Consider the following 15,662-nt stretch of genomic DNA (forward strand, 5'->3'; position numbering starts at 1 on the left):
TAAATAAATGTTATTATTATTATAAATCTTAGATGGTAAACACAATGAATGCACAGACATTAGCCTTGGATCACAGCAGATGAGAAGGATGCCTCACTACACTGTAGTCTTGTTTAGAACCACTGGTCACTGCCTTTAGGAGTGAGAGAACTTTCTGTCACGACTACTAGAATTAACATTGTTTCTTGGCTGACCATCCCAAAGGTCACGCATACTGCTTCAATAAAGGTTCTGGGCAGCAATGAATCCCAGCTTGTCTGGTCCCAGCTTTTTCTAAATGCAGAGAAGGCACAATAATGCTAGCAAGAAAGGAGCTTCCTGCTACTCAACTGCTCCTGACAACCCAGTAATGCAAGCCACAAGCAGGTGCTGCTGAAGAGGCTCGGGGAGCAGAGGGTCTGAAATGCCTGCACTTAGCCGCCAAAGATGTACTGATTCTGGGGAAGCTCAAGGCTAGTGCACTTCCGGCCTTCCCTAGCTTAGAGGGAATCACACATGTAAGAAATAAAAGCAGAGCAAGTTGAACCACTGTCTCACAATCTGCAGGACAATGCTATCAAAAAGAGAAGAAACACAAGGAGAAGCACAAAAGATTTGAGAGACTGACATTGGAGTCAACATGCCCTGGTTTACGAGAGGGGTTCACTTCTGTCATGGAATGCACAAAGCAAACACTTTTGGAGACACTACCCCCGAGACTCTGGAAGGAAGTGTCCAGAAGCATGTTATTACCTGGCATCACTATGATCCTTCCTTTGGCCTAGAAAAAAAAAAAAAGTATTTATTGTTTATTTTTCCTGATCGTTACAAGTTGATTCCAAGCATCCCTCCCCAAGGAAAGCTGGTTGATAAAAAAAAAAAGAGACACATTCTAAGCTATATCATCTCCTCAGCTGTTCTCTTATTCTGTACTGGGATTACCAGAGACTTAATAACTTTGGGATTAGTTTCATCTGCATCAAGAGACAAGGCACCAGAAATGGCTGCTTGAGGTAAACTCATCCCAATTACAGCTTCAGGACAAATGAACTAAAAAGTACAACTTTCATCTATAATTACATAATAAGAAAATACTTCGACTACATCGGTCATGACCAAATGAGTGAATACTTATGACCCTGGGTAAAGAACGAGACAATGCACACACCAGAGAATGCAACCTTCACAAAGAGCGAAGCTATGGAAGCTTACTGTAATGCAAGGGTTTTTACCTGTTCTACAATTCTCTTTATTAGGGGGAGCCCCTCCAGTGCAGAGCTGTCACATCCACTGGTAAGAACACGCTCAAACCCCAAGGAAATCAGGGTCTCAATTGCCACCAGGGGGTCATGGACCATGTCAAACGCTGCAAGAGAAGAGAGAACATTTCAAACTCTCGTCCTGGTGAATGTAAACACGAGGAGGTCAACAGGCATTTCAATGGCGATCCAGAAGGTACAGAACACATCGGCAGGCCGCCATGCTCATTGCACTCTACGCCGGCGGTACAAGACACTTCTCTTAACTTCTACCAGCAAATATTACAGCCACCCCCAATCTTCTCAAGAGGGCTCTTTACTGTGCCAGCTCTCTTGGAAGCAAGATTATCAGGAAAATGGGAAAAAGCACCCCCGCTTATACAATCCGTTATTCCAAATGCCAGTGCAGGGATTATATGGTGCCTAAACGAGCCATAAAAACATGGCTCTTCCAAGCAGATTTTGCAGAGATAGGAAGAGTTTGAGAATTGAATCAGACATACCCACTGTAGGTGAGATTTACCTTGTAGAGAGCTACTAGAGCATAGCTGAGGGGAAGCTGGGTTTCTGCTGTATTTTTTTTGTACCTTATTTTATTCCATTTTGGATGTATTCTGTTTTGAATGTTTATAGATAATGTTATATTTGAATTAAATGATATCCATTGCACTGTGCGATGAACATTAGTAATATGACTGGAAAATGCAAATAAATTACTATACTATTACTTAGTTCCGTACGTGGCACTGTACAGATACAAATCAGAGACAGTCCCTGTTCAGAGGGGCTTACAATCTGGTTAAGACACAGAGATAAGATAAACAGGAGGAAATGTATTTATTAGGAGGGTAATTTTGATACTGCCCGTGGTGCGGCAGGGTACCTGTGAGCCTGCAAGCTCATTTTTAAAGGGAAACTCCCTGCAGAATTTCCCTTTGAGCATGCGGCTGGTGTGCACAGGGCAGGTATGTCTGTACCCGCATGAAAGCAGGTGCCTGAAAGTACGCACGGTGACTGGCAAAGGCAATGCCTTGAGCTGTGCTGATCTCTGGCAGAGAAAACACAAATACAGACCAAGCACAACACCAACAAGTGAAGGGTAAACCCAGAACCAGACACTCTTAACGACCGCTTTGACTATAAAAAGAGGTGTACACCTTTTTAATCCAAAAAGTTAAAAAATGTAGGTAATGTGATAAGACAGATCAGAAAGGAAAGGTGATCTAGGAAAACAACAAAGAGAAAGTAAGAGAGCCATGAAACAGACAAATTGCTATTCTGAAAACTGTTACTGGTTCTGCTGCTTTGAAAGACTGGTATAAAGGGACATCTGTAGTAGTTTCTGTGAATTCCTTTCAGACTGTCCACAAGAGCTTGGTGGTAATCAATCACAATGCTCTTAATTTTCTGATACCCATCAAACCTTCCTTTCCCTTCTCCCTTATCACTAGAATGCCCTTTGTAGTTCTTATGACAGCCACACTTCTTTACATATACTACATATACTGGTTATGTTATCTTTTGCTCATTTGAATTCTGACCTGAACATAAGACAAGCCATAGTGGATCAGACCAAGGGTCCATCAAGCCCAGCATCCTGTTTCCAACAGTGGCCAATCTAAGTCTACCCTCAACAGAATGCATGGGGGTAATCTGTACTACCATGAGAAAATTGCTGGGCAGACTGGATGGATCATTTGGTCTTTTTCTGCCATCATTACTATAAGTCACATGTACCTGGCAAGTACTCCAACATTAAACAGATCCCAAGCTATTATTCCTTATTGATTAATAGCAGTTTATGGACTTCTCCTCTAGGAACTTATCCAAACCTTTTTTAAACCCAGTTACACTAACTGCCGTAACTACATCCTCTGGCAATGAATTCTAGAGCTTAATTATGTATTGAGTGAAAAAGAATTTTCTCCGATTTGTTCTAAATGAGCTACTTGCTAACTTCATGGAGTACCCCCTAGTCCTTTTGTTGTCTGAGAGAATAAAATAACTGATTTACATTTATCTGTTCAAGTCCTTTCATGATTTTGTAGACCTCTATCATATCCCCCCTCAGCCATCTCTTCTCTATGTTGAATAAGGGAGCCATTCCATGCCCTTTATCATTTTGGTCGCTCTACTCTGTACTTTCTTACCTGATAATTTCCTTTCCTCTAAGGAAGGCAGGTCAATCCACACTGGTGGGTTATGTACTCTTACCAGCAGATGGAGATGGAGAAAACTGACTCGTTGACGTCACTGACATAGCCCTACCCTGACATCGGCCTGCCAGTATCTCTAGAAAAGCCAAACTGTAGACAAACTGATTATACTAGAAACATGACTATTAGCAATCAACAATTCATTACTTCCTACCAACTGGGAAGCACTGACCTCTGTAAAAATTTAACATCAACTGATCTTAGGGCTAGTTTTCCACTTACCAATCCTTCAAATGACTCATAAAGGAAAATTAGTCCTTACCTGATAATTTTCGTTCCTGTAGTACCATGGATCAGTCCAGACTGCAGGGTTTTGCCTCCCCTCCAGCAGATGGAGACAGAGAAAAACTTGTAGAGCATCCCCTCTTAACCTGATGCGCTATCAGCATCTCCTCAGTATAATCAGTATCAAAGCAGAAAAACTTGTAGGAAACTAGCAAAAAATTGCAGATCAAGCGAAAAACCAACCAGAGAACTGTCGAACTGAGTAATGAAACAGAATAAACCTGTAGCCATCTTTTGGTTTCTTCAGCAAAAACTTCAACATCAGAGCGGACTCTCATGATAAACCTCCCAAGGGAGGGTGTCTGTACTGATCCGTGGTACTACAGGAACGAAAATTATCAGGAAAGAACTAATTTTTCTTTCCCTGTACGTACCCGGATCAGTCCAGACTGCTGGGATGTACCAAAGCTTCCCTACACTGGGTGGGGCGTAGAGAGTCCCACTTGAAGAACATCACAGCCGAAACTACCATCCACTGGAGTCTGGACGTCCAAACGGTAGTGACGAGCAAAAGTGTGTAATGTTTTCCAGGTTGCCGCCCTGCAAATCTCCTGTGACAACATCAACTGACACTCAGCCCAAGAAGCGGCCTGAGAGCATAGCGAGTGAGCTTTCAAGCCCTCAGGAATAGGCTGGCCACGACAAACGTAAGCCAACGCGATAGCTTCTTTTAACCATCGGGCAATAGATGTTTTGGATGCTTGTTGACCTTTCCAAGCTCCATTCCACAAGACGAACAAATGATCTGAAACCCAGAAAGAATTTGTGACCTCCAAATAGCGCACAAGAGCCCTCCTGACATCCAAACGCTTCAACTCCCTAGCATGCGGCGTCTCTGAATCGATGTGAGAGAAAGCAGGAAGCTCCACAGACTGATTCAAATGGAATGACGAGACCACTTTCGGTAAAAAAGAGGGAACGGTTCTGAGAGAGACCCCCGAATCCGAAATGCGTAAAAAGGGCTCCCTACAAGAAAGGGCTTGGAGCTCGGATACCCTGTGAGCCGAGCAAATGGCCACCAAAAACACCATCTTTAGAGTGAGGTCCTTCAAGGTAGTCCATTTAAGGGGCTCAAAAGGAACGTCACACAAGACCTTAAAGCACCTTATTCAGGTTCCAAGACGGACAGACCGGACGATTCAAATGCTTCGCCCCTCGCAGAAAACGGACCACAACCGGATGTGACGCGAGAGAACTACCTTCAAGCTTGCCTAGAAGACATCCCAAGGTTGCCACTTCGACCCGAAAGGAATTAAAGGACAAGCCTTTAGCTAAGCCTTTCTGTAAGAACGCCAGAATCTGTGGCACCGAAGAATGGTGAGGAAGGACACCCTGCTCCTTGCTCCTTAACTCGAACACCTTCCACACTCTAACATACGTCAACGCGGTAGAATGTTTGCGTGCTTGAGGAAGGGTAGTAATGACATCCTCCTGATAACCCTTCTTTCTAAATCGCCTCCTTTCAAAAGCCAGCCCGCTGGACAAAAGCGATCCACTGATCAAAAAATATAGGGCCTTGACGAAGTAGATGAGGAAGATGACGGAGTGCAGGGTCTCCATCCGGAATCGTGGAATCTTGAGGGCCTTGTTCACCTTTTTTAAGTCGAGAATAGACCGGAAGGACCCCCTCCTTCTTGGGGACGATGAAGAAAATGGAATACAGTCCCTTTGTGCACTCCGTTGGAGGAACTGGTACTATGGTCCCCAGAGCCAGCAGCCAGTCGAGAATCTGTTGTACAAAAGTGCCCTTTTGTGAGGGAAGCACAAGGGGAGATTAGAAAGAGGTCTTGGATGGGCCGAGCAAATTCCAAAGCGTAGCCGTGTTTTATGACCTCTAGAACCCATTGGTCGGAGATTATTTTGAACCATTCCTCGTAAAAACTGGACAGCCATCCTCCCACCCTGGGAACCGAGGAATGGGCCGACCGTATCTCATTGAGTGGACTTAGATCCCGGCGGCGCGGAACCGAACCCCTCTCTAGCAGGCAGTCAGCTGCGAAAGGAATGAGACCATGGCTGTGCCCTGCCTGGGGGCTGCCGCTGAGTCGCCACTGGTGCCCTACTCTGCCGAAATCTCCTTTGGCCCTGAAAACGAGCTTGGGAAGTAGAGAAACCCCTGGAGGGCCTGGGCCTATCCTCCGGGAGCCAGTGAATCTTATTTTTGCCCAGCGACTTGATCAACTGCTCCAAATCCTCTCCAAACAGAAATTTTCCCTTGAAAGGCAAAGAGCTCAACTGGGCCTTAGAGGAAGCATCAGCAGACCAGTTACGTAACCAGAGAAGTCTCCTGGCCGAGACTGCGGATGCCATAGTCCTGGAGGAAGTCCGCAGGAGGTCATATAAGGCATCCGCGCCATATGCCACCGCAGCTTCCAGATGCTCTGCCTGCACCACTTCCTGAGGCAGGAGCTCTTGAGAAGTTAACAACTGTTGAACCCATCGTAAGCTCGCCCGGAGCATAAAGCTACTGCAAACAGCCGCCTGAATACCCAGAGCAGAAACCTCAAAAATCCTTTTCAGTAGAACTTCCTTTCTATCCTGAAGGTCCTTCAGGGCCGCCGCTCCAGCCTCCAGTATCGTAGTCCTCTTTGTGACCGCTGACACAGAAGCATCCACCTTGGGAAACCTCAGGAGTTCCAAGATCTCTTCAGGCAATGGGTACAATTTTTCCATCGCTCGACTCACTCTGAGGCCTGCATCCGGAACGTCCCACTCCAGTGTCATTAACTGCTGGAGCATGGGATGAAGAGAAAAAGTCCTAGATGGACCCCGCAGTCCCGTGAGGACTGGGTCCACCGAATCCTGGGGCAGAACTTTGTGAGGAAGGTCCACCCCGAGTTCCGCCAAGACCCATGGGATAAGCGGATCCAATTCCTCCTTATGAAACAGGCAAACCACTTTCGGATCATCGCCTTCCAAAGGGGACGCCTTGCCGGGGTCCTCATCCGGATCCCCTGCAGAGAGGGGTGTAGCAGCTGTAAAGGCATCCGCTGGACCAGCACCCTCAGCATCAGGTACCGGGGCTCCCACCCCCGGAAGGGAAGAATTGCAAAGCTTTCTGATGCACAGAGAGCCCTGGGACTCGACTCTTAGGAACCGTACTTGGGGGCCCCTCAAGTCGCCCCTGCATGGAAGTTCCCATCTGATGTGCCTGGGTGGCAAGAAATGCTTTGTGCATTAACAGCACAAAGTCCAGTGAAAATGCTTCAGGACCCCCCCGACGGTAGGGATCGTGATCTCCATCAGAGCCCTCCCTGGACTGCTCCTGCTGGTCCACTGGGCAGCTGGGGACTGGAGAAAGATTGGGAGGGAGTTCCCCTCCCCCCAAGGCTCTTGCTTCTGTTTTGGCGAAGGTATTCAAAATGGCCGCCGTTCCCGCACTCAGCGGGAACGGATCGGCCCGACTGCCCGGAATGGTCTGCCGCTTGCGAGACCTAGGCAGCACCTCCAAGGTGCCTTCCCCACCGAATACACAGGCCTGAATGGGAGAGCCGCGAATCGGACTCCCCGCAGGCAGTACATAGAGACGGACGCAGCTTTCGAGAGCCGGGGGAAGGGGGGGGGATAAGAGCAGAAAAGGCGCATGTGTCGCGGCAGAAGCCTGAAACGTGCGCCCTGCAACCCCAGCGCTCCCACAGAACGTGCATTGACCTGCATCTCCCGGAGCGGTCTTTAATGTAAAAAACGAGAAGCAGCCCGAAATCAGAAGAAGGCAAAAGAAAAGTTCTCTTTCTTTTTTTTTCTTCGATCTGACCGTGACTAAGGAGGGAGGAGGGACCAGACTACTGGTAATCCCCTAATGCCTTACTGTCAAGGAGCCACATGGGATCACCAACCCCAGCTCCTAAATACCTGAAACTAGGGGGGATGGTCCCACCGAGACCTGCCTACCCCCTGGGAGGCTGCTGCTGCTGCTGCTGCTGCTGCTCTGCTTGATCTGTGATTTTTTTTTTCTATCTTCCTTTAGTTTTGTTTTTTTAGTTTTGGCTTTTTTTAAACTTTGTCACTGCTTAATTTTTTTTTTTAAAGGTGAATTGTCTACGCCTCAATCAAAAAGTGCAGACCGCAGGTTTTGCACTACCTCCATCTGCTGGAGACAGAGAAATACTGAGAAGATGCAGGTAGCACACCAGGTTAAGAGGGGGTGCTCTACAAGTTTTTCTCTGTCTCCATCTGCTGGAAGGGAGGCAAAATCCAGCAGTCTGGACTGATCCAGGTACGTACATAGAACCTTAAGTTTTTGTTTTTTTTTGTTTTTTAACATGAGCAATCCCCACTAGGGAGATGCATGTCTACCATCTGCTGGAGATGTAGAATACTAGCAGGCTGATGTCAGGGCAGGATTGTATGTCAGTGATGTCAGCGAGTCAGTTTTCTCCATCTCCTTCTGCTGGTAGGAGTGCATAACCCACCAGTATGGATTGGCTTGCCTGAGTGCAGAGGAACAGAGTTTTAGCTCACAAGAGCTAGTCAAGAAATGCATAAAGGTAGTCTGATAAAAAAGGTATCATCTGATATATAGAGAGATTTTTGTTTACCTTTATTTATTATTTTAAAAAATTAAAATGCAATTTCACAATGGTTTAGGTGGGAAGGAGTGAAAGCAGTGACACATAAATTTACAGAGGAAACCATGAACAGAAATTTTAAAGAAAGCCTCTTTAGCACAGAAACCCAACTGTGTGCTGATCCCTGCAGGCAGGGTTCATCATATGGTGATCACGGCTCCACAGCAGGTGACTCACCGCGGTGGAAGGTGACTGGCAGTGGGCGGGATACAGCTGAAAATAAAAAGGCAAAAGAAGATTAAATTAATTCTTCACCACTTTAATAGTAAAATGCCTGAGCCAAAATATGCAGAATTGAGATCTTCAGGTGTTAACCCATAAAGGGACCTTCTGATAACTCTAGTAGTAGTAGTAAAAATAATCTACCCAATAAAAATCTCACTGCAGGAGGCCCCTCAATAATTGCAATGTTTATTACAACATTCAATTTAACATTGCAGTAAATGCCCTACGAGAATCAGCCTTAATAGTGATCGGTACTAGTTTGAATCCTGACATGAACTGAACAGAGTAGATGGGAAAGAGGATAAAACTTTAACTAGCGGAAAGAGGCTTGGGCCCAATCCCTAGGGAGGGTGAGGTTGATTATCTCTGTTTTGTCTCCAGCAGTCAAAAACACAAAACCCATGCACGAGCTGAAACAGGCAGACTCTTCACAGGACCACATCTCCCTATCTATAAGAGGATGCTCCCTCACTGAGATTATTTGACGAAACAGTATGAAAAAAATCATATTGCAGAAACCTAAAGAATGGAGACGCATAAACAGAATTCAGTAGTTTCCAGAAAAGGTGAATTTCAAAATTTATTTCCTTACCCAGGAGCTCCATGCACAGCTCCGTGTCAATTCTCCCGTCTTCCGTCAGAGCCCCAAACACCAGCCCATCAGCCCCATGAATCTTAGCATGACGGATGTCAGCCTTCATGACTTCCACCTCACGGTCCGAATACAGGAAGTCCCCTCCCCGTGGCCGGATCATCACAAACACGGGAATCTGAATGTACTGCTTGACCACCTGGAGAACACCTGCCCAGTTCAGATGGCAAGAAAATGAAGCACACAGGCATGCCAAAAAAGAAAAAGAAAATGTTAATCCATCTGCCTACAAGGCAAATGCTTCTTGTCTGCACATGGTGATCAATAACACTCCCTCCTGCATCCTTTGCTCAACGCCTCCCCTCTCTGCCATCTTTGCCTTATTCTCACTTCTGCACCTTGTCCTTCACTACCCTCTATTTCCAAAACTCACTCCATCTTGCAACATACCAGGCACCCCACCCCACACACACATTTACGTCCCACCCAAATACACACATCATCAGAAAGGCAATCTTTATCAATGCCCTACAACCCACCACTCCTTTGTGATCTGGCACTATACCTGTCTTCCCACGTAGACTGTAAGCACTAAGGGGCAGGGAACTTCCTTACCTCCATGACTTGTAGTAAGAATATATTGTGCCTTTGCATTAACATATCTATATTTACTTTTTACAATATTGCATACACTGACAGCCATATATAAAAATATAATAAAATAACCAGTTCAGATAATACAGTGTCCAAATAGGGGATACTGACCTCCCTTCGTAACATCCTGTGATGCTATTTTACTTTAGGAGCAGATGTGCAAAACCTTTTTCCCCACAGACACAGAATAAGAGAATCCCATCAGTACACCTGGTTCTTAGTTTTCTGCCTCTCAGCCTAATGCAGCCCAGTGTTTGCTGTCCTACAGAATGCATTGGAATAGGTGTCCAGGGATGTAAATTAGATTCTGATGCACGTTTGTACAATACTGTTTGTTAGCACTTAAGATGAACATCTTTAGATTAATGCCAAGTAATGTGCAGGACATTATTGAAGAGTTCTCACTTGTAGCAGCTGGTCTGTGCTGCGTTTAGAATACGGCACTCACCCATGCTGGGTGTAATTCCTCCCTCCAGTAAACTGGAACACAGTTCAATGCGGCCAGCACCTGGGACAAAAAATGCAAACAGAAAACGAAATTCCAGAGAGTCTTCAGTCATGCCCAGTCAATCAAACATAATGAATCGGGACCATCGGCACTTTAGGAGGTATAAATGCAGTCCCAACTTTCCTGCAGCAGCTTAGAGATAGATTCTACATCAAGTGTTAGAAACTTCTACAGTCTATTTGCATAACTTTGAATCACTGTAAATTTATTTCACATAATTTCACATTGTAAGTTATTATCCAAGTTGCACTCACCCTGTTCTATGTAAGACATTATTCTTTATATTGTCATTGTAATTGTTGAAATGTGAACCGAAGTGATTAGTAACTTTGTTACCTGAACTGCGGTATATAAAACTGTTAAATTAAATAAATAAATAAATAAATAAATAAATAATAAAATATAAAGCAGTTTCCCAACTTTGCTTGTGTGTCTGTATAATTTACTTTGTTCTTTGGGGCGTTTTATAGGTGGGAAATATCAAGTATCCGTATAGGGGAGGAGAACAAAAGGAGATGTAACATGGTGGATGATGGAAGAAAAAGACCAATGGCTCATCCAGCCTGCCCAGTTATTCCTGTCCAAACTACAAGGATATATCGCAGCTTCCAGCTATAGAATCTTGATAGCTTGAAGGATTTCGCTCTTTATCCAAGTCAATTTTTGGTTTTCTACAATCCTGGGCAAATGAGCATACAAATTCCCATAATCTAACACCCAGCCTTCATACATCTCTCCACTGAGCTTTGCAATAATCTAAACAGCTGCTGCTGGAACATCCAGCCTCCTAGGTCCCTGTGGCGTTGCTGGACAGTACCTGGCCACAACTAACTTGAGAAGGTTGGTTTCTAGGGAGTTGTAGCCTGCTGGTACCAACCTGACTCACGAAAGCCTGCAGTATTGCTAGGTCGTGTTCCTTTTTCTGCTCTTTGTCTTGTCTTTATTGCCTCTCCCCTTGTCTCTGCTCTTAAGGGAGTAAAGAGTAGACTGTTTGCAATACTGCCAACCTCCTAACACTTTCCCTACCACTGTCGTAGAATATGACAACAGAGAAAGAATTATTGGGCCTATCTGGTCTGCCCACTTTCATTCCTAGTACAACGCCATACATGACGTTACAAGAATGGATATATGTTTGCTGTGCACCAACTGGATTTCTTATTGATGGTCATGTGATACAATGCACGTATGTTTTAAATTCTAGTGTCAAGTCACTGATGTTGATCAAAGAACAGGGTTTGAACAGGTCTAACGTACCTGGATATGTTAACCGCCTAAGGCTGAATATCGCTACTTAGCCAGATAACTTATCTGGCTAAGAAGCACTGCCCTGATCCGCCCACTGCCTATCCACAATTTATCCAGCTAGCCAATAGTTGGGTAAGTGACTTATCTGGCTAGGTAGCTGCCACTGAACATAACCAGATATTCGGCTGCTGCTACATAGCCGGATGAGTCCTATATACAGTTTCCGGCTATGTTGCTTTTGAAATTCAAACTCACAGTTTTGTGAACTAAAGCTCATAATTTTTGTGAATTCAAACTAGTGAACATGAGGAATTTTGAAAGATCCTGTAAATATATGTGTGTGTGTGTGTGTGTGTGTGTGTGAGAAAGAAGTCTGCTGAACAAAGTATTTTGAACCATGCTTAAGACTTTTTTGAGTGGTTTTTGAGGGTGTATTATTTCAATATCTGTAAAGTGATTGGACTATGATTCTTTCATAGTTTATATAAAAACACACCTATTTTTTTTTACTTAAATTTTACTTGATGCATTGGGAGATCATTTGAAGAATGAAAATTTGGTTAATGGTCTTTTTTGTATAAGACAATGACATAAACCCTAGATGACAAACTCCCCTTTGTGCACCCCTTCGTGCATCCCGTAGTGATAGCCATTCCCCATGTTCTTTTATATCCCTTGTTAACAATCCCCATATTTAAATGTTTAATGTATTTGACAAAGGTAACGCATGAGTTCCTGCAAATTTTGTTTAAATGTAAACCGATGTGATATGTAAAATCGAACACCGGTATATAAAAATTAATAAATAAATAAATAAATGATCTTTGGTTTTCCCCTCATATCTTCATCACTAGGGATCCTCTTTACCTATTGCATACATTCTTGAATACCATTACTATTTGTGCTTCCACCACCATCACCGAATACTGCTTCTAAGTTGACCCCCTTGATACTCTTACTGTGACCCTCTGTTATAAATGCCATGCTGGGTCAGATCAAGTTCCATTGAGCCCGGCATCCTGTCTCCAACAGTAGCCAGATCAGGTTACAAATACCTGGTAGATCCCATAAAGTAAATCTATTTTCTGTTACTCACTCCCAGTGATAGAAATAGCTTTCTTTAGTCTAACTAGTTAAAGGAAAATTGGTTCTTACCTGCTAAGTTTCATTCCTGAAGAACCACAGATCAGTACAGACAAGTGGGTTTTGCATTCCTACCAGCAGATGGAGACAGAGAACTAAAAACCTTTAAGGCACTGCTACTTAAACGAGAGTGCCACCTGCAGTCCCCTCAGTATTGACCTGTACCCAAACTAATGTAGAGCCAACAAATAAACACAAATAACAATCTCCCTCCTAGGGCAAACAGATAAAGATAAGTTGGAGCCCCTGAACTGGAGCCCTCCCATCCAAGGCCACAGACCACTAACTTTGTTTAGGTCCTATATAAGGCCATAATTTCTGCTGAAAAAAACCACAATAATACAGTCTTTCGGAATCAAGGGGATGGGTCTCTGGATTGATCTGGGGTACTACATGAATGAAAATTAGAAGGTAAGAACCAATTTTCCTTTCTTGTTCATATCCCAGATCAGTCCAGAAAAGTGGAATGTGCCCAAGTTCCCCTATACTGGGGGGGATCCCGAAAGACCCGCTCTCAGAACACTCACCAAAAGTCACCTCCTCTGGCACTCATACATTTAGGCAATAATGCTTGGTTAAAGTATGCAAAGACGACCAAGTGGACGCTCTACAAATCTCCTGTGGCAAAACCAATTGACACGCCACCTAGGAAGTTGCCTGAACTCTAGTTGAATGTGCCCGCAACCCCTAGGGAGTGGATCAACTCTAACAGAGACAGTTCGAAACAATAGTCTCCTTTAACCTGTTGCGACCGTCAGTCTTCGACGGCTTCGCCCTGCCTACCTCTCACTACTTGCGGCTCCTCCCACTCACCTCGGACTAATGGCCGCGGCGGCGTATGTCTGATGTCCTCTCCAGCGTCCCCAGACCGGCTTTGGTGCTGCCTTATGGCATGCTCCTCCAAGGTACCTAGGGCGAGCGCGCCACCCTCATCTTTATTCTCACATTGGCGCAAACCTCAGGGGTGTCCCCCTGATATGACGTCACGACTCTTGATATTTAAGCCTACTGTGTTTGCTAGCTCACCGAGTTAGCAAAGGGATTCCTAAGGATGGGATTCGCTCTCCGTACCTAAGCTGCTCTGCCACTCCAGCGCTTCTGGAACTCTTACACCCCTCAGGGTTACTACGGGGTACCCGCTCCTCGGGGGCCTCTTCTATTTCTTACAGGTACTATCAGGAAACCGGTACTCGCTCCTCGAGGGCCCATGTTCCCTGAGTCGCTGCCTGTATCACCAAACCTACTACTTGGAAGACTTCACCTACAGCTTTCCATCAGTGAGTACAGATACCATCTATTCCAAAGTACTGTTTCACTGGAACCAGGTACTCTCTCCTTGAGGGCCTGCCCTCCGCTCCAGTGCCAGACCTCTCGTCTAGTGGAATCTCTGTTACTGCTATGTGAGTACATTACAGCTGAGTCTCTCTACTCTAAGGGATCAGGTACTCGCTCCTCGAGGGCCTGCTCTCCCTGTCTCGGAGCTTCTCCTATTTCTACCTGGGACTCTGTATGCTTCTCATTGTGTACTCATAACTCTCAGTCTCTTTCCACTACAGCACAGCCTTGCAGAGGATTCACTGTTCCAGCGTTCTGTGGGAGATCTGCCCAGCCAGGCTCTACATCCACTACTCACTACTGCCACCTCTGGTAGTTTTCAAAAGTGTTTAATAAAAGATTCAAATCTATGTTTTGTGTGTCCAGAGTCTAGCCTGACACTGTGGTCCCTCACGGGACTGCCCCCCGTGGGCGTGGTCAGCTGCCACAGTGTCCAAAGTTCCACCCAAACACCATTAACCATAACATAATCAATGAGCAATAGTGGCCTTAGATGCTTTGGTTCCCTTCTTTGCGCAACCGAACAAGACAAAAAAAATGATCCGACCTCTGAAAAGCATCTGTAATCTTGCGATATCGCAACAGCATTCACCAAACATCCAGGCGGTGAAGCTCCCTAGCTAAACATCCTTCCCCCGCCAAACTCGAGAATGCAGGCAGTTCTACAATCTGGTTAAGATGGAAAGGCAAAAACCACCTTCAGTAGGAACAAGGGCACGGTCCATTGAGAGACCCCCATCATCCAAAATTCGCAGATACAGTGAGGACAAAGCCTATAACTCCAAATCCGCCTGGCCGAGCAAATAGCTATCAGGAACACTGTCTTCAAGGTAAGGTCCTTTACCAACGCCTTCTGCAAAGGTTCAAACGGGGGACCACATAGTCCCCACAATATCAAGTTCAAATTCCACTAAGGACATATCTTATGAACTGGAGGTCATAAAAGATTGACTCCCTTGAGAAAATGCACAATATCCGGATGAGCTGCCAATGGCATTCCATGAAGTTTCCCTCGAAAACAACATGCAGAGAATTAAAGGCAAGTCCCTTCAATAAGCCCCACTGTAAAAAGAACAGGATGTGCGAAACATCTACCCGCAGCGCATCTAAATGCCTGTCCACACACCAGGCTTCAAACACTCTCCATACCCTGACATAAGCTAGTGATGTGCAGGGTCTCCAAGCCTGAAGAAAGATAGTGATCACCACTTCCGAATATCCTATAGATCTTAAGCGTCTCCTCTCAAAAGCCAAGCTGTGAGACAAAAGCGATCCACCCAATTTGAGAAGATGGGGCCTTGTCCGATAAGACCCTGCAGGTGAGCCAACCTGAGGGGTCAGTCCACTGTGAGATGAATCAGATCCACAAAACAAGGAAGCTGAGGCCACTCTGTTGCCTCCAATGCCACCTCTCCCGGATGCCATTCGATGAGCCACAACACTAGGCCTACTAATGGCCACGGAGAAAACATGTACAGCAGAATTCCTGTTGGTCACGGAAGAACCAGAGCGTCGATTCCTTCAGCAGCCAACTCTCCTCTGAGACAGAAAAATCTCGTCACCTTTGCATTGCTGCGCGAAGCCATCAAATCCAGCTGGGGGTCTCCCCATCTGGCCTGAATGACATTGATGGCCTTCGTTGAGAACTCC

The 15,662-nt window shown here is 45.3% G+C and overlaps 1 protein-coding gene across 4 annotated transcripts in view; it reads right to left on the bottom strand.

Annotated features, from left to right (window-relative positions):
• CUTC (cutC copper transporter) overlaps window positions 1-15,662 on the bottom strand; it is a 75,155-nt gene that overhangs the window by 25,743 nt on the left and 33,750 nt on the right. For all 4 annotated transcript variants that reach the window (XM_029610084.1, XM_029610083.1, XM_029610085.1 and 1 more), the window contains exons 3-7: window positions 10,227-10,286; window positions 9,125-9,334; window positions 8,485-8,520; window positions 1,212-1,345; window positions 733-760 (exon numbers count right to left, since the gene is read on the bottom strand). In XM_029610084.1, the coding sequence (XP_029465944.1) occupies window positions 733-760; window positions 1,212-1,345; window positions 8,485-8,520; window positions 9,125-9,334; window positions 10,227-10,286 (468 nt within the window). The remainder of the gene's footprint in view (window positions 1-732; window positions 761-1,211; window positions 1,346-8,484; window positions 8,521-9,124; window positions 9,335-10,226; window positions 10,287-15,662) is intronic.

This window comes from Rhinatrema bivittatum, chromosome 7, assembly GCF_901001135.1.
Source record: "Rhinatrema bivittatum chromosome 7, aRhiBiv1.1, whole genome shotgun sequence".
NCBI lineage: Eukaryota > Metazoa > Chordata > Amphibia > Gymnophiona > Rhinatrematidae > Rhinatrema > Rhinatrema bivittatum.